The sequence below is a fragment of the Lagopus muta genome, chromosome 7, assembly GCF_023343835.1.
Source record: "Lagopus muta isolate bLagMut1 chromosome 7, bLagMut1 primary, whole genome shotgun sequence".
NCBI lineage: Eukaryota > Metazoa > Chordata > Aves > Galliformes > Phasianidae > Lagopus > Lagopus muta.
The window spans coordinates 13,327,230-13,351,342 of record NC_064439.1 but is presented as its reverse complement, the minus strand read 5'-3'; the positions used below and the strand labels follow the sequence as shown (position 1 = coordinate 13,351,342).

Sequence of the window (24,113 nt, the reverse complement as noted above, 5' to 3'; positions counted from 1 at the left end):
AATCTGCCCCTAACATGAACCCAACGCATTACTGAAGCTGGTGCTCATCTTATTTACACAGTTCAGTTCAGATTTACAAGAGACGGGTGGGAGAAGGGACAAATTTGATCTTTTAAAAAGTATGAAATCAAGCAATAAATTAATGGAGTGTTATTTCTCATCCACTCCTTCATCTCTGTATCATCTTTCAGCCCTATTCAGAGCATGAGAGTAAATAAAGCACAAACTAAAAACAAGCTTATTCAGCCAGCAGCCATCTGTCACTGTTTCATCCCCCTCAAAAGCACTTGTCAAAAGACAGATTTGAAAGCAACTTTTTCCCAGTAATCAGCAAAAGAGAAGGTCTATCTCCAAAACATGTCCCATCTGAAAAAAAAGAGCATGTAAGTTCACGTGCTGCAAATGCAACAGAGAGAGGAACAAGGTTTCTTGTGAATTAAGAACAAAAACAATAATGCTCTCACTGAAGCATAAATTCAGAGTAATTAAGGATGCATTCTAAGTATAAGCCTTGGGCTTCTGGTCAAAACATAACTCACAGGCCACTCTCTTTTGGATGGGGAGTATGCTGCTGTTGTGCATAAGATTGGTGCTCAGGCTGCACAGAGCCCCAGCAGCGTAATGCTCTGCAACCCTGTAATACTCTTCCAATACCATCATCTCACTTCAGACTGACTGAATTAGGAAGTACATCTGACAAACTGTGCACCCCCTCCTGTTGGAAAATCGTCTGCAAGTGATTCACATCAGCCCTGCACCCCCCACAGATGGATGCTGCCTGCCTCAAAGTAAAGCAAAATGAGACCCGGATTCCCATTACTCCTGTAGGATGGTGATGCTGGATACTAAGGATGCCTCGAAGCATGGTGTTTATCACATTTTAGAAGTGGTAACTATAAATACTATGTTTGTGTTTTTCAGAAAAAAAGTTGGATAAATGGGACTATTACACCTGATTCCAACGGACAACACACACACCATGCAACCCTAAACCAAAAAAAAAAAAAACACAAGCAAAAACACCAGGTTGGTTGACTATACTATGAAAAAGCATTTTCTACTCATTTGAAATTCATGTTCCTCTACTGCACTGTGTTGCTTCTTGTTTACTGACAGTGAAGTAACAAGAACCAGAGGAGTAATCAAGACATTTGGTATAGAAATGGTTATTACACTCATTGATACATGGGTGATGACAAACTCTTTCCATAAACAGTTTTATCGCAATGTAAATAAAGGTATGTTAACAAAATATAATGGACTGGCACAACTACTCTATGATATGTGCCTGGATAAAATGGCAAAATGTTTTTATATAAATACAGTTCCCTTAGGGGAAAAAAAAAAAAGAAAAAAACTACCACTCATTCAAGGAATGGAGAAAACAAAATATCACCACCAACAACACACGTACATCTTGGAACATTCTCAGGATACGGTTGCAATTTCCATAATAGCTTCTAGTTCAAGTGATCATTAAATCTATTTAACATGTCAAATTCAGAGTAAAATCCAATCTGACTTTTTAAACTATTCAAATTCAATACTTCACATCTTCATAACCCTTCCTTATTACCTCTCTTGTATTATATTTCTGTAGCTATGAAACAAAATACCCCCAGATATCAGATACAATACCGTATTTTTATTACTCCTCATTATCAGTACTCAAAGAATCTTTCACCATATGGAAAGAAATCTTGAGTTGCCCCATGAATACAAAGGCTTCCTTTAAAGAATACAGAGAGTTCAATAAATCTTTATTGGTTTCAGTGTTTTTTTAATCCTACAAGAAGCTATAGTATTATGTTTGATGATATACCGAGAAGATTGAAGATATTAAAGGTTAATTTAGAAACTTAAGCAGCTTAAAATCCATTTGTTTTTACAAACGTGTCACGGTCTCATCAAAAACACATGGTTTTTAAACTGCTCAACAATCCCAAATTAACAGCAGAGCACTACACTTGGAGAAAACACCAACTGGAGATCACTCAAGTCAGAACTGCACTGCAGAGAGAACAAATTTAGTTTCATGGAAGAAAGCAGCACCTGGTACTGATTTTTTTGATTCAATAACTCTGGCTTTAAAATAATCACATCCTTGACAGAGCTACAGGGATAACTGAATAAGAATTCCTGAATGGCTAAAGCACCCAAAGGTGAGAAAATGGATACTGCCACATCTTCTCCTCCAACTGATCCATGGGAAACCTCCCTTATTCAGTTGCCTACAGCCTGGTGTAATCCCCAGCTTTAACTTCTTTTAATATTATCTGGGGCAGTAAAGGAAAATTCTGGGAACCTAGGTTCCCAGCAAGGTTATTAAAAGTGGGAATGGCTGTCATTAAATCATTATGGCTTTGTTCCCATTGCTGCGCTGGAATGATGGACACCTGAACAGCTCATTTTCACATTGGTTCCAATGAGAGTTTCTGACCAAGAAAACTCCGTGTGGAAAGCTGACCTGACTCAAAGCTTGGCAGAGCTGTTGAAAACCCCCTATTGACTTCAGTAATACTATAATCTTGCATTATAAACGTGGTTCAATTTCTCCACATTTAATAAGCAGCTACTCAACCTTAAAGACAACTCCATCCCATAAAGCTCCAGACATCTTTTTTTTTTAAGAACTCACCTTTTTCTTCTTCCCTTGTCTATTCTCTTTCTTCCTTAGTCTTTCAACACTTGAAAATGATTATTTTTTTTATATATAAGGTCTTGCTTAACCAACCCGATCCCCTTCTAATATCAAGTTATCCACCTGGTGGATGAGGGAAAGGCTGCTGACGTAGTTTACCTAGACTTGAGTAAAGTCTTCAACAGCATCTCCCACAGTATTCTCCTGGAGAAGCTGGCAGCCCAAGGCTTAGATAGGTACACCCTTTGCTGGGTAAAGTACTGGCTGGGAGGCTGGGCAGAGAGAGCGGTATTGAATGGAGTTGAATCTATCTGGCAACCAGTAACAAGTGGTGTTCCACAGGACTTGGTGGTCTGTGGACTGTCCTGTTTAATATATCTTTATTGTTGACCTAGATGAGGGGACTGAGTGAACCCTCAGTAAGTTTGCAGATGACACCAAGTTGAGAGGAACTATCTGCCTGGTGGTAGGAAGGCTCTGCCCTATCTGGACAGGCTGGATAGATGGGCTGAGACTAGTGGGATGAAGTTCAATAAGACCAAGTGCAGGGTACTGCACTCTGGCCACAACCACCTCAGGCAACAGTGCAGGCTTGGGGCAGAGTGACTGGAAAGCTGTGAGAAGGAAATGGACCTAGACATGCTGGTCAACACTTGGCTGAACATGAGCCAGCAGTATGCCCAGGCAGCCAAGAAGGCCAATGGCATCCTGGTTTGTACTAGAAATAGTGTAGCCAGCCGAGCAGGGACATGATAGTCCACCTGTACTCAGCTCTGATGAAGCTGCACCTTGAGTACAGTGTTCAGTTTTAGCCCGTTCACTACAAGAAATACAGCGAAACACTGAAGCATGTACAGAGAAGGGCAACGAAGCACAAGTCTTATGGGGAGCAGCTGAGGGAACTGGGATTGTTCAGTTTGGAGAAGAGGCAGCTCAGGGGAAACCTTATTAAGCCTCGTCAAATACCTGAAAAGAAATTGTGGCAAGGTGGGTGTTGGCCTGTTCTCCTGCATAAGTAGTGATAGGACTAGAAGGGATGGCCTCAAGTTGCACCAGAGGAGGTTCAGATTGGATATTAGCAAAAATTTCTTCTCCAGAAGAGTTTTCAGGTGCTGGAACAGGCTGCCCAGGGAAGTGGTTCAATCACCATCCTGGAGGTGTTAAAGAAATGTTTTGATGTGGTACTAGGGGACATAGTTTAGTGGAAAAATACTGCTGGTAGGTGGACGGTTGGACTAGATGATCTCGGCGGTCTTTTCCAACCTTGGTGATTCTATGATCATTTTTGAAGATGGAATACATACAAACTTACTTCTGCAATGCTTTGCTAGTTAACATACAGTGCTCCAGCCTATTAAACAAAAGCAGTATAAATATTAACAAATTAATTTTTAGAATATGCATTTGGGATTTAATAGATTGATACTTGTATCAAATCAGAGAAGTAAAATGAAGTGTAATTTTGAAGTATTAAAATTCACATTTATTTATGCACTCACACCTTAAGCTGTTTTGCTTAGTATTGGATTTTTTGAACACTGATTGTGAGATGCTAATAAAAGATGCATATTTAACAAGGGATGCAAGTAGTGGCTTGCATGTGTTTACAAAATAAGCCAATGGCTTGGCCAGCAGCCGGATATCTCTGCCACAGTGACTGCCTTCCTGACTTACAGCATAGCACATGTCACTACTTAGCTGTGAGCAGAAGATGCCTCTGAAGCTTTCCCACAAAGACTTGCTTGTTGTACAAGCTGTAAGAAAAGCTTATCAGCCTACAGATTATAAAAAAATGACTTTTCCCCAGGAAATGCCAGCTAAACTTCTCTTACTAGACATTGAGAACAAGATAAAATTAATATATTTGAAGACTACCAATTTTGTCTTAATAAACCAGTCCTTCCAACACTTGCTCATAGTCTTGAACACATATTCTTGTTCCTCTCCAAGTTTATGATTTCTCCAAGTCTGGCACCACAGTTTGTCACCCCAGATTCTGCATTCCTGCTTAGACCTACCTTTGTGATCCCACAGGAGCACTTGGTGGCAGAACCCGAAGCCCAGAGGCACTGTAACTATGCACAGACCCTTCTTGCAGTATTGTGCAACGAGCTGCTCACTAGTATTGTTTTGCAAATTACATTTTTCTTTCTAGATGTAGTGACTGCATTTCACTTTTTTCAGAACAATTTATAAATGTATAAAGACCGAACTGTAGCCTTGACTTTCAAAGTACTTGACAGCCCATCTTCGCTTTTTATGCAATGCCCCGTATTTCAGTTCACATTTATTAAAATACTGAACAGTCCTTAACCTAAGAGGGTCCTCAGGGACTATACTTGATGTGTCTTCCATATTTGCCAGTGAAGTACTAAAAACTGCTCACAGTGCTCAGAGACATGCACAAATTCAAAGACAAGCAAGGTCATGAACTTCAATGTAGCAACTAATTCAGAGTGGCAGTCTGCATGCCTGCTCCTACCTGTGAGAAACAGACTTGTTTCCATCGTAGGGTAAGAACATGCATGCACGCAGGTGACCTTAGAGCAAAAGGTATGCTGCTGGATAGACAAAGATGTGTAACTGCAGCATGTTATTTGCTGCTCAACATGGCTAGCACGTCTTTGCAGCCAGCTGCGTGCTCACTGCATAATATTCTGATCTTGGGCATTTTTGCCATACTGGGTTTCTGAGAACAGAATATAAAACTGATGTCCAGAGTCCTACTAAAATAACTGGTATAGATCACTTGAACAAATACGCTGCAGAAGTGCACCACTTCCAACTGGCTTTTCGTAATTTCTGAGTCCTCTGGCCAGTGCTGCAAGAGATACTCAACTCCAGCCTTCAGGAGAACCTTGTGAACCACTGGTGTCAGTGTCCATTCCTTAAAAAACTGGAATTTTCCTTGTTGCAACACGTTTGTTGCCTCCAGCCCTACCACTGCACCCAAGTGAGAAGAGTCTTGCTTAATCTTCATTATTATCACCCATAAGACACATTTATCTAAAAGCTAAAGCTAAAAAAAGGAAAGCTCTCTAAACTGCCTTTCTCTTCTCTGAACTGGGAAAAAAAATCAGTCCTCTCAACCTCTCCTAAAATGTTTTCCAAATAATGTTTTACATTAAAAATGCTTTTTAACTCTAACTGCCGAAACGTTCAGAGAGACTTGTAACGTATAATCACACCAAGACCAAGAACTAAGACCACCCTTGGTTATTTAATAAAGCCAAATAACTTAAAAGGAAATCGAGACAAAGGGACAGCCCTTTTCACAATGTCTCATGTAGTTGAAAAAGGATTTTATTTACAATATTTAAATGCAGTACTGTGAAACAAACAACTTGGTTCACAGGCAGTGCACCCACTGCTGAACTGTCACTGCCTGACATCCTGTCTTATCTGCCAAATTGCTCATTAGGTTTGGCAATTTTCACCTGCGCCTCCAGTTTAGATTTCAGCAGGGAATAAACATCACTCTGCTTTAACAATCTTCTGCAGCGAGCTTCCAGCTTCTGCTCAGAAAGCACGCGGGCTCACACAAAACACGCCTTGTGTTCCGCACGCTCAAAAAAATAATGCAGCTCAAGGGATGAAATACAACAATGGGAAGTTTAACTTAGGTTACAGAAAAACAACAAAAAATGGCGAAAAAGCCAGATAATGAGCGTCAGCCAGCTGCTTTCATCGATGAAGTACACTTCCCCAACGCAAAAGAACATAGGGGGTATAGACCAGCATCATTTTTGTTTCCACATTTAGATGGGAAGATTCAATTTGATACAACCCCCCGCGTGCAAAGTACAGGCTATGTTTGTGCACGGGAAAGAGGGAATCCAGCTGAATATTACTTCTCCAGCTGGACCTGATCTAGCTAACCTTTCCCTTGCTGAGAAGGCACGGGGGCACGATCTATAAACAAACAAAGGGGTGGCATGGTAACCAGAACAAAGAGAAATCTCAGCTCCCTGACACCCAGCTCCAGCGTGTCCACACGGGGACCGGCCCGGCCTTACACCGCAACTGAGTGGGCTCCAAGTGGGACGGAGCCTGGGCACGAGGAGCAGAGCACAGCCCGCCAGCAAAAAGCACCAGGGACGTAAAACAAAATGTCTAAAATGCTGTAAACCAATTTCAGGCGGAATACTGTTTTTCATTTGTTAGAAGTAAAATATTCACCGCCAACCCTGCAATTAGCTAGAAAATTACAATAATTACAGCAATTTTGTATCCCATCTCCAATCCAATTAATAGATATATGACCTTGTCAACATGTAATAATCGGGATCTGCATCTACCACAAAACTGGATGGGTTTTATTTGCTGAATAGAACTTACACAGTAAGAAGATAATTATTTGAAATACTGAGAATACCATTTGTATGCTATGCTTCACTTCACAAATTATAAAGGAAATACAATAGGGATATTATTTCCATTTTCAATGTATATTTAAATGAAATTCTTGATAAAGGTAGGTTTAACATGGGATATTATTACTGGACTGGGATCCTTAGCCTGTGGTGTGGAACATTTACAAATGAAATATACTGAATTGTCAACACCTAAAAAAAAAAAAAAAAAAAATAACTAGGTAAGACAACATGGTTGGTTTGCAATATTTATGACAAATCGTTTCACCAATTTTATTTTTTCACGATTTCATTAAAAACGTGTCATAAGAGTTGTAATGCTTACCAACAGTTTTAAAGCTCTTACACGTTTCTACAGGCCTTTGTATTGCTGGGTCTCAAAGAACTTTCCGGTCATTTTAGCAGCCAGTGAATTGGCCAAGTATTACACGAATGACACCAAAGATAAGTGAGCTGTCTGATATATCAGTGAATTTTATCTGCTCCATGTGATTGTGATGCACCAACATCGATACGCTAAATAGCACAGCAGACGATCACATTAAGGAAGAAACATGTACGTATGATCTGCTCTGAGCCACCCCAAGCTGAAAAGTCAGAAGGACAGTTTTTGTCTTACAAATGGAACTGAGATATGCATTTAGCAATGGCATACTCCAGTGACAGCAAAACAAAAGGGCACTGCAATTGATGCTTTTTTTTCTTCTTGTCTGCCATTTATCCTCTCCCTAATTTAATTCTGTATTTTAATTGAACACAGTCATAACTTGAAAAGACATGCGTTCAAGTCTTCATAACCTAATTCTTAAACGTTGTTCTCTTAGTTTTACAGAAAACACTATGGAACAAAACCCTTCAAACTTTAAATAGAGAGTTGTAACTTTTCCATTTGTGTTTTTACCTCTCTACTAAAACATACATTTTATCCATTAAAGGAACGCCTACAGAAAAGTAACCTCTTCGGAATTACAAATCATTTTTTAAAAGACTTCAGAATATCAAAGGACTGACTGATATGAACCTCTGCTATGAATTTTCTGGAATGGCATCACTACTTCAAAACTTCAGTGGAGGAAATGACAGATAGTATAACTAAAAGGGGCACACTGCTCAGTCTAAAATTGTCTTGCTTGCATGATAGATTTAACAACAATGAGAACTGCACTGTAAATGTCATTTGGTACTTTTTTTTTTTTCCTTTTTAGTAAGCTGAAATACTCAGAATCCTTCCCAAACAAGAATGCTGATCTATATATATTTAATACTTTGTGGTTTTGCAACTAGTCTACATTTCAAAATAAAGAAAATAAAGGGATTTTCCTGGCTATGGTCTACTTTTTTAGAAAAGCATCTTTTCCCAGCACAATAAATGTATGTATCACAAGGTGTTTTTAAGAAAAGGTGATAAGCATAACTAGCAACCTTAAGAGGTTCAGTAGAAAGCGTTCCTGCCGTTACTAGTTTGCTTTTTTTTTTTTTTTTTTTACCCTTTTCTTCATTAAATGCAATAAAATTGGCAAACTGAAAAATAGAGCATGAAGCAACTGCCTTTAGAAATTTTGCTGTGATTTTCAGCGTTAGGACAATTTTAATCTGGCAGCACATAGTTTATTGCACCTAAAAGCAGCTTATAAATAATTTATTAAAAAAGAAAGGTTTATTTGCTTGCATGCAACCAGCATTTAAGCCATTTCTCCATTTTGATCAGCATTCAGTAAGGACAGATAATGAATCACATTCCCAACAGCATCAAAGCAAGAACTTGGCATCCCTCGAAGTGAAGATGAAACATGTTGAGATATGAAGCACATTGACTTACTTGCACGGAGGACTGAAGGGGTGACCTCAATTTCACTTGTTGCTTGGTAGGGCTGAAAGGCTGATGCTGCGTTGGACCCCAACTCACTGCCAAAAATCTCAGGACTCTGTGTGCCTGTTGAGCTGGCACTGGTGCCGTCGCCTCCATGGTGAGGATCTTGCTCATCAAACACAGCCACCAGCTGCAAATGACATTTAATCAACTGTTAAAAAGAAACCTTGAGCAACATCAAAGTGCCACTGGAGATAAGCATTTCATCATTTCTTCCCATTAAAAAGAAAGGAATGCCCATAAGCACTGACTCAAATCAAGGCCTAGACCACAACCCAAGCCCAAAGAAATGCAGCTCTGCCCAAGGCAGGGCCAAGGGCCAGCAGCTCCAACACAGCACAGACCCCAGCACCGTGAGCACAGAGCAAGTGGTACCAAGCCAGGAAACGCAGTCTCATCTTTCCTAGCAAACCCCTCAATCTCACCCAGCAGTACAGAAACTGCTCAAAGTCTGTGCACTGGAGGTTACCACCTGTCTGCTGATACCTCTCTATGCATCACTGTTATAGTCAAACCATTGGCAATTACACAACATTATGGAATAAAAATACACAATAAGAATCACAGACACAGAATCACACAGAATGGCCAGGGTTGGAAGGGACCTCAAGGATCATGAATCTCCAACCCCCCTGCCACATGCAGGGCCACCAACCTCCACATTCAGTACTAGACCAGGCTGCCCAGGGCCCCATCCAGTCTGGCCTCGAATACCTCCAGGGATGAGGCATCCACAACCTCTCTGGGCAGCCTGTTCCAGCACCTCACCACTCTCTCTGTAAAGAATTTCCCCTGACATCCAACCTAAATCTCCCCTCCCTCAACTTAAAACCATTTCCCCTTGTCCTTATCAACCCTTTCAAAGAGTTGATTCCCCTCCTGTTTGTAGGCTCCCTTTAGGTATTGAAAGGCTGCAATGAGGTCACCCCACAGCCTTCTTTTCTCCAGGCTGAACAAGCCCAACCCCCTGAGCTCCTCCTTCATAGGGGAGGTGCTCCAGTCCCCTGATCATCTTGATGGCTCTACTTCGGATCCTCTCCAACAGCTCTCTCTTTTTTGTACTGGGGCCTCCAGACCTGGACACAGTACTCCAGAAGTTCACACATGCTGAAAGCTACAGAGTATGAAGTCACCCTAAAGCATCAAATTGCTACAAGTTAGCTTATTGTCTATTAATCTGACATTTGTTAATGTCTATTAACACAATTTCAGCGGTGGGCTTCCCTTGCAAAATTTCACTAGTCAAATTTCCAGAAATATTGCTGTTGTTTGCATTCAGATTCTCCAAGAAAAAAGTAAGATCCAAAGCCCAATTTGAAACTTAGCCAAGGCACTAATTTAATTATGATTTGCCAAACCTCTGTTCACCATTGTGAGAGAAACAGGAAAAACATCATGGCTTTTTCAGTAAATCTAACATTTTTTCCACAATTTCTGAATGCTTTTATTTGAAAATGATTTCTCCCATTTTATTTGTGGGGACTCACTGAAAGGGAAAAGGCCAGCTCTCGTACACATTCGATTTTCAAGATGGGTAGAGAAGTCCTATGGATAACAGCATTCTGCAGCCTACAAATTAATCTGTAATGTAATAACTGAAAGACACTTCTAAGAACGCATTACATTCTTCTGACCGTATTGGTAGGGTAAATGGAGCAAATCAGCTTAAACCCGCGCTGATCTCTGCAAATTGTTTGTTTTAACAACACTTAGGGCTTCCTATTACCAGAAGGAACCAGAAGTCATTTTTATCTTTTTATTTTTCTTTTTTTCTTTGAGTGAATTTGACATCATCTCATCCTACAGATTTTAACCACAGTCCCATAACTCCAATCTGATCTATGCAAACATTAGTTAAAATAAATAAATAAATAAACAGATTAAAAATTGCAACTGGAAGCCCAAATGGAAATCATTTGGGAATAGAGCTTCTGAAACTACTTTCAGGCATTAACATTTTGTCGGGCTTTTTTTGTTGCCTTTTTTTTTTTTTTTTTTTTTTTTTTTTTTATATAATAATTCCATTCCTAATGCAAATTTAGGCTCTGGCATGTGCAAAAGAGAAAGAACAAATCAGTAATGGGTAAAAGTCAGTGCTCTCTGCAGGGCTACTTGGAAGGTAGGCAGCAGAAGGAAAAGCAGGCTGCAATAGCAGATAGAGTGGGTGGTTTTAACAAACGGTTCACCATTTTATATTTGAGAAACCAGTATATGATGAGATAGCACCAAAAGAGTTGGGACAATATCTAAAACATGAGTGCATCAATAGTATGAGACAGCTAATTCTGTAACATGCTGAGAAATACCAATACTTACACAAATTGAAACGCATTTCTCAAAAGCAGCACACTTCACACTTCTAACAATTTGACTGTTTTGTATAACAGCTAATTATCAATCTCCAGCAACTGAAAATAAATTAATCCACAAGTGAAAATGTGGAAGGCATTGGTACACAAAGGATGAACTTAAGAATTCCAAGGATGAAGCATCAAATCTTCAACTTTCCACGGCATGTATCAAGATAAATCCCTAAATTACATTCTGCTCCTTTGAGGCTAACTGAAAAATAACACTGCATGCTCCTGCAAGGATTTGTGAATACATTAAATATATTAAAAAGTATTTTCATATCAATATATATATACACATGCATGTTCCACTGTAAGTTGCCTCCAGCGTTTTGCCTATTCCAAGCAGCTTACAACCTATGACTTCAGAACATCCAAAACAGAATGCTTCTCATTTCAAGCTCAGCTTTTGATCTTAGGTATTTTCATAGGTAATTCACCATTTTGACAGCATCAAACCTTCAAAAGGCTTCAGTTCCAATAAGAAGCATACTAAGTTGTAACATTTTTGCATACAACCTGTAAAGAAACACAAGCCATGATAGCTTTCTCCAAGCCTAATTAGCTTTGCATTAATTCTGCAGTAGTGGCATCCCGAACAACAAGCAAATCTTGGCGACTGAAAGACCTACAGTGAATTACAGCTTGGACCTTGACTTCCAGAGCTTGGTATTCCACTCTTAGGGTGGCAGTGAGATTACAGGAAACAAGGAAAAAACAACGTATCTTCCACCATACTCACACACTGAGAATCATGTTATGGATTCTCCAATATTTTTCCTCAAAGGCAATTCTTTGAGCAGTGACATAAGGAGCAACACACAGCTGTACTTTGTGAAGCCCACAAGCCCGTGACATCACTACCATGGAGGCAAACATTAAGAGAATCCATCGGGCTACTTGGACACAGGCCATCCATATCAGGAGGTCACTGGACTCACCAAGAAACCACAGCAGTAACAGATGCTTTGTGCCAAGGAAGCAATAACCTGTCAGCAAGGTGCCAGGCATGTTCAAAGGCCAGGTACTAAGGTGGCAAAGCACGTAACACAGATTACTGGAGTAGCTGTTTGTAGCCTTCAAGTCAATGGTAAACTGATCAAATTTCGAAAGGTTTTAAATACCAGGTTTACAAAGAGCACAGAAAACAAAGATGATTATTGTGCCTGAAAACAACAGCGTCTGTGGAGAAACAACCTCCAGGTTGGTGCTTTCTCTTCTCATTTTTTCTCTTTTTTAGCTCCTTTTTTAAACACAACTGAAATTACCATAGTTGCACCCTATGCCTATTTTGAAATCAAATGGACTGCATACCTCTTTCCCGAATTATTCTGTAATGATTACTTCCAATGCATGACACAGGTTTGTCTCCTGTTCTCCATCTTACAATTCTGGATTTGCCATGACCTGAGGAATCCACTACGCAAATCATTCTCACACTGGAAATCAGTGAAAGGGACGAACAAACCGTAACAAAGCGCAAGGAAAGAAAGCAGATAAGCTGATTAATATTAGATCAGGTCTTTAAAAGACTTTCCACCAAAATTTTGTGAAAATTGAAGCTGCTTAGTTTGTCTGAATTCATCCCGCAGTCAAAGACCAAAGTCATATCAGCAACAGGACTAAATAAGTAATAATAATACTAATAGTAACAACGATATTTCAAGCCATTTCTCCCCTCTCCACCCCACCAATCCATGGGACCTGAATCTGAACTCAAAGAATTGAAGCTATGGTTAACAGGCTACAGCAGGACACACTGTTTGCAGTTTTCAACCACGGAATAAAAAATCTGGAACTAAGAAATACAACTCAGTAGCAAAAAATCAATCTTTTATCCTGAAACAAATAAATGGTAGGCTTAATTCAGACTGACATATTTGCATTTACAATTATAACAGCAATAGAAAGGAGATTTCAATACAGAGCCACATTCCTCATCAATGTAAACTGGCATGAGAAAAAAACAGCAGTTTGAACAGGCTGGGAATTTGGTCCCTAGTGAAAGCATATTAGTTTTTCCAAGAAGAAAAATGTGCTTAATATTCTGTAGCAGTTACAAATATGAAGAGAGTTGCTTTGTTTAGATTACCACCTATGGAAACGCTCTGTCAATTTCCCCAGCACTTATCTCCAGTCTTTAGCAATGTGTGAAAGGGAATCCATCATAAACTTTTCTCTTTCTTCAGCCAGGACTGAACATATCACACTAGACAGGTTACATGTACTCATATAAATAAAAAGCAAGAAGGATGATTTATTCTACTATTGACAGATAGCAGCAGTTTGCATTCCAGTATTCATTATAACAATTTCCTTTGATTCCTAGATAATTAAAAAATAGTAAACACATATGAAGTCTTAATTAATACACTAGATTAAGTACTTGAATTTTAATTAACTGGATTTAAAAAAAAAACATTTGCCAGCAAGACTTGTTTACATTTTGATTAAATCCTAAGACCATATAAAACAATTCATCACTCTTTCAGTGCAATTAGTTCATCCAAAACCAGAAATCCTCTACTTCACAAAAACCATAAAGCCAGAATGTCTAGCTGTATTTTTCCTATGACATGCAAGACAGACAAAACGATCACTTGTATTTTATATATTCCTAAGCATCTCTCCAAAACCTGTGAATTCTTTAATAATATACTGATGAATCTGATGCTGTCTCCTGTGTAGGCATCAACACCTGTTAAAAACCCTTTTTTGATATTTTTTTTTCCCCAATAATTAAAAGTTATTTTAAATATCTGTTTCCTTCTCACCAGGATAATTACCAAAGCATTTCATAACGGACATTCCCAATTTGCTCTCCTGCTCATCGCCCTGCGCTCTGCAGCTGACCTGCTGGGTGCCCAGCAGCCTCCATCCCTCCGGCTGAGTTGCCCCCTCCCTGCTGGCCCACACAATGATTTCCAGATGTGGGCTTCCCTTACACAGCTGCTGTGTTCATCTGTGAGTTTGCTACACATCTCCTCCCTCAGGAAGGCCCTCCACATTCGGAACTGCCTTTCACACAAGTGGTTATTTTTCTGCTTTCAACAGACTGCAGAGGGGCACCTTCGAGGCCAAAAACTTCTCCAGACAGTTGTGCAGACTTAAGCACCTGTACCACCCGACTGACTGCCCATTTCCCTTGCAGTGAGCACAACCAAAGAGAATGCCAATAAATATCTACAGAAACAGTGCATAACTGGCAATAACCCAAAGCAGACAGCATGGACTACTGCTCTGTGTATACTCCAAAGCAGAACTAATGAAGTCTTATTGCATAAGGCCCAGCAGCAAATCAAATTCCAGCTAATGGCACCTCAGAGCCCAAAGTGTCCAGAAATACAAGTTGTTGCACATGTAAACAAGCAAATGAATGTAAGAGGAAGAAACAGAAATTCTGGAAAATAATTAACAAGGAAGCCTCTAATTGTAATTTCGATGCAAAATATTCTAAAAATGAAATAAACGTGTAGGCTTTCTAAAGTGACTTTAATGACAACATGGCACACCTAAATAACTGTCATTTCTTGAGCTTCACTTTTCTACATAGCTCATTAAAAGCCCATTTAAATATAACTACTGTATCAATGAACTGGTAAGATGAAATGTGGAAAAAGGGCACATTTTAACAAATGAGACACTTCTGTCTGCAGAGGTAAAAAAAAAAAGGACTGATTAATATATATATATATATATATATATTATCTGAGGCACCCTGTGCTTTATCTCCAATCTGAGTCCTGAGCCCCTCAATACAGACTTAAAGATTACCCAACATTTCAAAATAAGAAAAAAGGCAATACAGTTGAAATTCAAAGTTATAGCTGAACTGTAGCACAAGTCTTTGTAATTTCAAGCAAGTCTTTACCTATGCAATTCAGCTTCAGTTGGAAGCAAGAACAAGCTTTCAGTAACAACTAGTCAAAGTAATTTAGATAGAAGGGAGTGCAACTGGAACCCTCTTAGCTTTACTGCATTATTGCTTTTGAAAACATACAAAGATCATTTCAAGGGTCACGTTCTATTATCAAATTAAAACCTTGCATTAGATCTTACATGAATTACTCAAAAGCATAATCTCATAGAGAATCAGAAAGACCTCAACTGGAAGGAACCTTTGGAAGTCTCAGCCTCTGTTCCATGTGATCTTTTCCAGCCCCTAAACACATCCTGGTATCTCAGACTGGGTCAGCACAGAGGTCTTTTTGTACTGGGGAAATCAAATAGTGCAAAAGCAGAGGGAATACTGTCACTTCTCTCAACCTGCTATACACTCGCTCCTGAAGCCCAGGATAGCTGTCCCCAAGCTGCCTACCAGGTCAGCTCCTACACCACAGGCAGTGAGCTCCCAGCCTGTACTGCTGTCTGTTCCAGCCTAGGTGCAAGACTCTGCATTTCCTGAATATATTCTGCCTCCTCAAAATCTCCAAGTACAAAATAATCACTGCTGGAAAATGTATCATAGGTCTAATTGAAAGCTATTCTTAAATCTGCTGACTAACTAAATATCCTTCCCTTACCAAACTTAGCATAACATACCAAGCTAAATCATCTTTGCAACATCGGAATTCAACTATTAATTCAAAAGACACGTTAATTTTACAGGTAGTTTAATAACCTGCTTCTTTCATAATTCTTTAAATCTAGGAAGTGATTCTGAAGTAAATATACAAGGTTTTTATTAAAACATTGCTTTTGATTATTCATTTCCTACAGCACTTTGATCTGAGGAATTCTAGAAGCAATATTAAATTGCAATCTAATCTTCTCCCAGTAGGAATTAAATATAGTTTTAGATACTATGCTGTAATTTACCAGACTATTTTTAAAATATATTAGTTTAAGATGACATATTTTTAAAAGATTTCTCCTCCCCTCCTCTCTCCTCTACTGCTGAGCAACAGCCTAAAAACAAGCACAACGGTGGCACCCTGCAAGGCACAGTGCATCTTTTCTAACTGAACCCTCTACTGGGCCTCCATGGCTTAAGTCAGGCTGAGGCTTAGACCAAGAAATATATGGTAAGCATTAAAAGTAATCTGAGGACAGATAATAGATCGTAGAATGGTTTAGGTAGGAAGGGACTTTTAAGATCAACCAGTTGCAACCCCACTGCTATAGGCAGGGACACCTCACACTAGACCAGGCTGCTCAAAGCCCCATCCAGCCTGGCCTAGAATGCCTCCAGGGTGGGAGCATCTACACCTTCTCTGGGCAACCTGTTCCAGTGTCTCCCCATCCACGTAGTAAGGAATTTCTTCCTAACATCTAGTCTAAATCTACCTTCTTCCAGCTTAAAGCCATTTCCCCTCATCCTGTCACTACACATCCTTACAAAAAGTCCCTTCCCAGCTTTCCTGTAGGCCCCCTACAGCTACTGGAAGGTTGCTGTAAAGTTCCCCCAGAGCCTTCTCTTCTCCAGCTGAAGAGCCCCAGCACTCTTAGCTTGTCCCCAGAGGGGAGGCACTTCAGTTTGAGATCATCTTCGTGGGCCTTCTTCTGGACCCCCTGCAACAGCTCCATGTCCTTCTTGTGTCGGGGGCCCCAGAACTGGATGCAGTACTCCAGGTGGGATCTCATGAGAGCAGAATAGAGGGGCAGAATCACCTCCCTCAACCTGCTGGTCCCAGTTCCCTCAATGCAACCCAGGATACAGTTAGCATTCTGGGCTGCAAGTGCACGTTTCCAGCTCACGCTCAATCTTCCATCAACTGACACGCACAAATCTTTTCTCCTCAGGGCCATTCTCAGCCAAACTCATATTTGTGCTTGGGACGGTCCAGACCCTGGTGCAGGATCTTTCACTTTGTCTTGTTGATCTTCATGAGGTCAGCATGGGCCCACCTCACAAGCTTTTCAAGGTCCTTCTGGATGATAGATAGATAAACAGACAGACAGAGGCAGATGCCACTGAGCTGCCTAATAAGTAGGCTGGATTTGCTTTTTCATGCTCTCAGTCTTTGAATATCGTAGAATCATAAAGGTTGGCGAAACCACTATGATCATCCAGTCACCAACCCATCACCATCATGACCACTAAACTATATCCCTCAGCATCACACCTACTTGTTCCTTGAGACCTCCAAGGACAGTAACTCCACCACTTCCCCAGACAGCCAGTTCCAGTGCTATATCACTCTTTTTGAAAAGAAATTTTCCTAATATCCAACCTGAACCTCTCCTGCTACAACTTAGGGCCATTATACCAGATACATAGGTTATGCATCACGTACCGAATGAGCATCGTGCTGCCAGGCGCAGTGTGTGGTCTATCAGATAAGAATACACAGAGAATGCACCAACTCCTTATTCTGCAAAGTCTTTCTGAACGACAGGCCCAACTCCGGAGCTGGATAGTGGCCATTAACACCAGTTAACTTCTGTTCCATCTGTTCTCTCCAACAGTCAGATAACCCCCTGCCCTATGCCAAATGGCCTGAAGGCATTCAAGGCAAAAATAAATGGTCAAAGTAGTCTACCTATCATGAAGATGACAAACTCTACTAGAAGATCATATATCATGGTAGTTGGGGTTTTTATTGGCAGGGCAAACTCACCCTGAATCAGGGATGGGTGAACGAAAGGTTTGTTACTGTAACCCTGTTCTTGAATGCTGTTTTTCTGCTATAGTTTGAATCACACTGAGGAAGGCTCCACAGCCAGTCTGAATTAGCTTCAAGCATGCTCCACAACATCCACCAACCATCAACAACACCAGCAGCTGCTAACCGGAGTCCCACCAATTCAGTCAATGCCACTACCGTGCTCTGATGCCTATGTAAGTGTGGACAGCCACACAAAAGCCAAAAAGAAAAAACATTGCAGATGTACCACAAAAGGAAGTGTCCTAATTAAGACTATGGACAAATCATTTCCAGAACTCTTAACTATGCACAAAACTTCAGCTAAAATGACAGTGCAAGAATAGAGAAAAACATTCTCACTTCTTTTAAACCATTTTGAACAATATTTATCTCTCTCTCCGATGTTTCTCAGCAAAAATAAGACATTACAATCAGACAGCAGTCTCCTTTCTTCAGTTGCTGCAGCTTCCCCACACAGCAAATACCAAAGCACTTAAGCCCATGTACATCTAGGATATGAGGGCAGCTGGGAAAAGTATCTCTGTCTTATATTAGAAAGATTTTCAATCACATTTTTTTAATCATGGGGTTTTTGTAATGGGTCATTTCTTCACCGACTCTTCCTTTGAAAGCATACAGAATATAACTATAGCTGTTTTTTCCTCAAATCCTCAATTTCAGCAGAAAAGATTTCTTTTAAAGTCCCTTTGTAAAAACAGCCCTCTTCTTCAAGACTAAGCACATACTCTGCAAAATCATTACAGTACATGATTTACCATGGAGCTCATTTTGAAAAGAATAAAGGAAAAAAAATACATCTACTCCAATTTTTAAGAGGTGTGTGAAGAACACGCAGTATCAGAAGAGAGCAACGGTGTGCGGAAACCACTGGGCACATCTTCGAGCATGTGAATGAGCCAGTTTCATCTCCTGCAATTTTGCTCCCTCAGCAGTAATGAATATATGTGAACTACATAGGACAATGTTATTAATATTACTTTGGAAGCAATTTTACATACATTTTAGAGCACTATAAAATTCTGCCTCCTCTTTTAAGAGGGCAAGGCCCTAAAAGATGCCAGACTGCTTCCACTCAGCTGAGCCTGCAAGCATGGGATGAGTCTACAGGTCACCAGGCCTCACATCAGCAGTGTGAGGCTCGGAGGAGTTCTGTATTTTATTTCTGACACAGAGGTCAGCAGTTAAACAGTGACGCTATGCAGTAAGTAATCCAGACACCGGGGTCATTAGAGGGGCTGGTGTCACACGGCAAGATATACTGCTGAAATAAAGATGTATTAAATCTTAACAGTTGTCTCATCTGTCATTGGAAGCTGCAGCCCTTGAGTACCAAGGAAAAAATGGCTTCAGAAACCTTCAAAAATACCAAAGGCTTTCAATTTCTCTGCTACAGGATCAAAACAGCAGCATTTAACAATCCAAGTTGTGAATTTCACAACTTAGAGATACACAAAGGTACCTAGTTAGTTAAAGCACAGATGAATCTTTGCAAGCTTATTAAACTTCAAGAAAATAGATTTGCTAAAATACAGCTCTTAATTTTGTATAGTATCTGCTATTCAGTATAATTTGCATGCAAAAGCCAGGAGAATGTGATTAAAAATACCCATCTAGAGACACAGATGAAAAACTTCAAACATTTTGTGATTCCCTTCTGTTCCACTCATTATTTCAATACCTCACTACAACAAAGGAATAGATAACACTTGTCCTTGACATTAGCCTAAATTATCTTCAGCGTGCAATATAATATCTGTTAAATTAGGCTTATTTTAAATCAACGTCAAGGTCTGTTCAAAAGGTAAAACTCTATGTACCCTGCACCTTTTGTATAACAATTTCTCCCCCCGAAACTTTTCAGAGGCCTTAAAAAAAGAAAAAAAAAACAAAGATTGGAATGGTTTTTTAGATAACTTCATTATCTAGTATTTAAAAAAGAACTTTAAAGAGAGAGACATTTATTTCTGACATTTTAAAACAATAATAACAATATTCTTCATTTTATGTATAATAGCAAAAATGATCAGCACATTAGTCAATAATTCTTGCTTCCCTTCCTTTAAAAAAATCTAGAAAAATCTTTAATGCAAATGACTGATTGTTCTCCTTGACTAATATTTAATGTATTTTTGAAATGTAACAACGGTGGAAACAATGCAACAACTTGCAGCCCATTAGCACGGTCCTTCCTACAGAAATAGCCTGTAGTGCTGCTTCAGCCAAGGGGGGGCTGATGTGAGCAGCTTGCACTGGGAATAGGTCACGAGTGCCCCTGCCTGTAGCATCCCAGGCTTGACTTCCCAGAATTATCACATGAATACAAGCCAGACAGAGAGCTCTGATCTTAAGCAAAAGACAACCTGTTAGGTGAAGATCTGTGAACCATAGTACTACAGTTCTTACCAAATGTGTTTTGGTTTTCTACAAGGCAGAATTATGGCAATCTCTGTGTGAATGGTGGCCCATCCAGCAGTACATCCATCCATTACCCACAGTGATCTCTAGGGACTGTTTATTTCACACAAAACACTATTAAGTTAAATGATGTAGCAGCTGACCCCCAGAGAAGTTCTCAAACTAGTCTCCCACATTCGAAATCATGTTCAAAATGATCTGGGGCCAGATTTTCTTCGAAAAATTTGGCATATTTGTTTGAAGGAAAGCTTGCTTACATCCTGTAAAATCATTAGCAATTAGATGCCAAGGCATTCTTGAAAGTCTGCTTCTAAAACCTTCCTGATGGATTCTCAAATCAGACCTTGAGATGCCTATGAAAACAAACAAGAACAGAAAAAAAACTGCAACAAAAAGAAATTAAGATTAACAACTGAAGACATCAGAAGGAAAACAGATCATTAATGACATTACATTTAGTCTCAAAGCACATTCACTGGAAATCAAGTTCTTTTGTCTATGTGACAGCATAGGAGACCCCCAGTATTACTCCAATTATTCTGTGTACCAGCCCATGATGCTTGGCTACTTGATGCAGAACACCACACCCTTACAAGCCTCTCTATGTAGGGATGCTTATAACCGAAGAGGCAGGAACACAAACTGTGACTTTGCCAAAACTGTACTACTAAATTATTTAGTATGATAGCTTCAAAGACTCCAGCCTGAGTTTTCAGAAGTCATTTTGGAAATTAATTCCCTAAATCACTGGGGAAACCAGGACCGATGCACTTACATCACCTATATGAATCTAAAAAAATATTTCTAAAAAGAATCACTCAAGAGAAATTACATTTGCATGCACACTCATTTCAAGCTACCAAACTTGGGCACACTGTACCATTATTACACTTGAGCTTGATTTACCCCCATACTGATGACTGCATTTTCCAACACAACATAAGTCACCCAGACTGGGGAAGGAGATGCAGCATTGTCAAAAGCCATCAGCTTCAACCTACAGACAAGGACTTCACTGAAAACTTTGAAGTAGATCCCTTCCATTTTTCAGCTCTAACCCATCCCTGCTTCCTATGGGCTGGTCTTGCTTCTCTGCTTCTCCTGTTTTCTCTTCCAGAAAAAATTAAAGGTAGGAGCTAACACTCCCTACCAGGGCATGAGACCTGCCTCCATCTGAAGTGTCTATATTATATTTCATAGTCAATTCAGAACTGTTGTAAGGTTATTAAAATCATTCATTATTTTATCTGTGCCAAATGGATCATTACACTGTCAACAGTTATCTTTATTATGCAAAAATATGCAGAACTTAACATCCTTTGTTGAGCTGGCAAAACAGTATATTCAGTAGTAACTCTATTTTTCATTAAATTTTGCACAAGGAATTTGATTGCCAAAGGTTCCATTCAGAAACACCACACAAAACAAGCTGTTTCAATTGGGTAACATCAGATTATTTTATTAAATAAATTATTAAAAGATTATTAAATCTTTTGACTACTGCTCACTGTACTAATGGTGTTCCAATTAATTTATAGTTCCCTTTAATTTTTACTATTACATATTAAAAAAACCTGTGAACAGCACCTTCAGTGCTCCAAGTGAGCAAGTCCCATGTATGAATACATATTACCTTGTAGAGATATATAGTAATTGTTTAGCTTTATGAACTCACATCCACATCTTTAGTCACTGCAAATAAAACCAGCTGTCAAAAAGAGAGGGAAAAAAAAAAAACAAAAAAAACCTGTAAGAAGGCAGAATGCAGGGAGGCAAAGACCAGCCTTGAATCCAGGCTCTCACTTTCCACTCTTTTCTAAATGTCTTCCCACAGAATCGGGAGTGAATTCAGCACTGAGTGTAAGCGTCAGTTCTTGGAAAGCTGCAACCATCTTGACATAGCTTTTCTGTCTCGCTAAGTCTTAATTTCATTTCTAAATTATCTAGGGGGAAAAAAAGCAAGAAAGAAAAAAAATAGTCTTGTTTCCCCTGTGCTTCTCCTACCAAGCTGAATCTCTGCAATTGTAAGCACTTTTTGAAAACACTTTTGGGGTGCAGTTTGTAGTTTGGCACTACACAAAGCAGGCACATTGCATAAGACTTGTGCAGGTTGCTGTGTAAATTATGCTGTCATAAGTGATTAACATTTAAAAGGACTAAACAGAGGAAGCAGATAATACCTCCAAGATCTGTTTTTAATTAAAACATCCTAGTAATTAATATTAAAAGGAAAAGACTGAAAATGAGAGAGAGCACAGCTTCTGAAAAGAATCATTTTTCATTAGAGGTCACTTTTATCCAAAGTGAAATACCATTTTCAGATTACCTAGCTCACTAGAGACTATTCACTTATTAGAACAACTCCACCCACATAAATACCAAAAAAAAAAAACCCACACATTTAATCAGAAACATTTATGCATTCATTACTTTTTCAAGCGTCCTTGCTTTAAGATGATCTTCCCCTCACTGAAAGCAAACCTTATTTCACAGTCTCTGTACCTAATTGTTATATCCCAAATGATTTCTCTACTTTCCAAAATAATTACCAAACATTATATCATCTCTGCTAAAATAGTAAAAGGGCATCAACATTCAACCCCATAAGTAGCTAAAATGAATAGCACATACCAGGGAAGTCTAATGCACATAGCCTTTGCACATAAATCAAACAGCCTTACACATTCTGACAGCTCCATCTAGCCACAGCTACACAAAAGTAACTTTATCCCCAGCAGAGCAAATTAATTTACATTCAGCGCATACCAGCTATTACAAAAACTTTTGTGGTCAAAAGTGTCATTTCCAGAATGCCTTTAGTATTGTTTAACTATAAGATTAATGCTTCCACAATTGTATCTGTGCTTCAGGTTACTTGGGTTTCAGAGAAACATAGGATCAGAAAAGTCATGTCTTTAAAGGTCTCAAAATTAGAGCATCTGGATAATGTCTGGAACAGATGTAGGAATTAGAACTTGGCAGGAATTCATGAGATAGGAACCTCAAACATTCCTGGGGAGAACACAGAGCAGAATGGAGTACAACATGAAAACCCAAAGCTCAAAGTGACAGAATGGGAGAAAGGAGACACACAAGGAAGGAACAGATGAGCAAGAATAACAGCAAAACAGCCAGCTGACAGAAACAGAGGAAAGAAGGTGAGGTCTCCTCACTGTGAACCTCCAGCACCCCTAGTGCTAGTTTACAAATCTACAGTGTACAAACAGGCCTCTGCTTCAGCTTCAGCTGCAGAGCCAGGATGGAGAGTGCCATCACCCACTGATGGGTTAGAACAGTCATGTTCAGCCAGTCAGGTACAGATAATTCTTCTGCCACTTTTTCACTTCCATTCATCAATAACTGATGGTTTGAATGATCTGAAGTTCACCTCTTTGTTTATACTGGGACACCGCATGCACTAGGAAAATAACATACGTCTTTCATGGGAAAACAGCGGTGCTACCTACCTCCAGACATACAGCTCTAAGCATTTCTTATTCATTATATAAAAATATTCACATATAATCATTACATAAATATATTCATTCTATAAACAATTTGAGGAAATGAATTCTCATTTCATTCCACATTCTTACTGTCCAAAATGTAAAACAGGTTGACTTGACTGGTGTACATATCACACTCATTAAAAGTGACCTGAATTTCAGAAGTACTGAATGGCTGTAACACGTTCAGAATTCAGAAAATGCTCCTCTGTTGAAACAAAAACCCTCACAGGGTACTGAAATACAGTTTGCTCAGATCCAACTTCAGGTACGCTTGCTTCAGTGCCCACTGCTGCATTCTGCTAATGGATTACTAGGCAGCATGCCTCACTATCTTATTATGCAATTC

At 39.5% G+C, this 24,113-nt stretch overlaps 1 protein-coding gene across 16 annotated transcripts in view; it reads right to left on the bottom strand.

The window, feature by feature from the left end:
* The window catches only part of PARD3 (par-3 family cell polarity regulator), a 426,281-nt gene that overhangs the window by 279,919 nt on the left and 122,249 nt on the right, over positions 1–24,113 (bottom strand). For all 16 annotated transcript variants that reach the window (XM_048952157.1, XM_048952158.1, XM_048952142.1 and 13 more), the window contains exon 3: positions 8,834–9,014. In XM_048952157.1, coding sequence (XP_048808114.1) covers positions 8,834–9,014 — 181 coding nt within the window. The remainder of the gene's footprint in view (positions 1–8,833; positions 9,015–24,113) is intronic.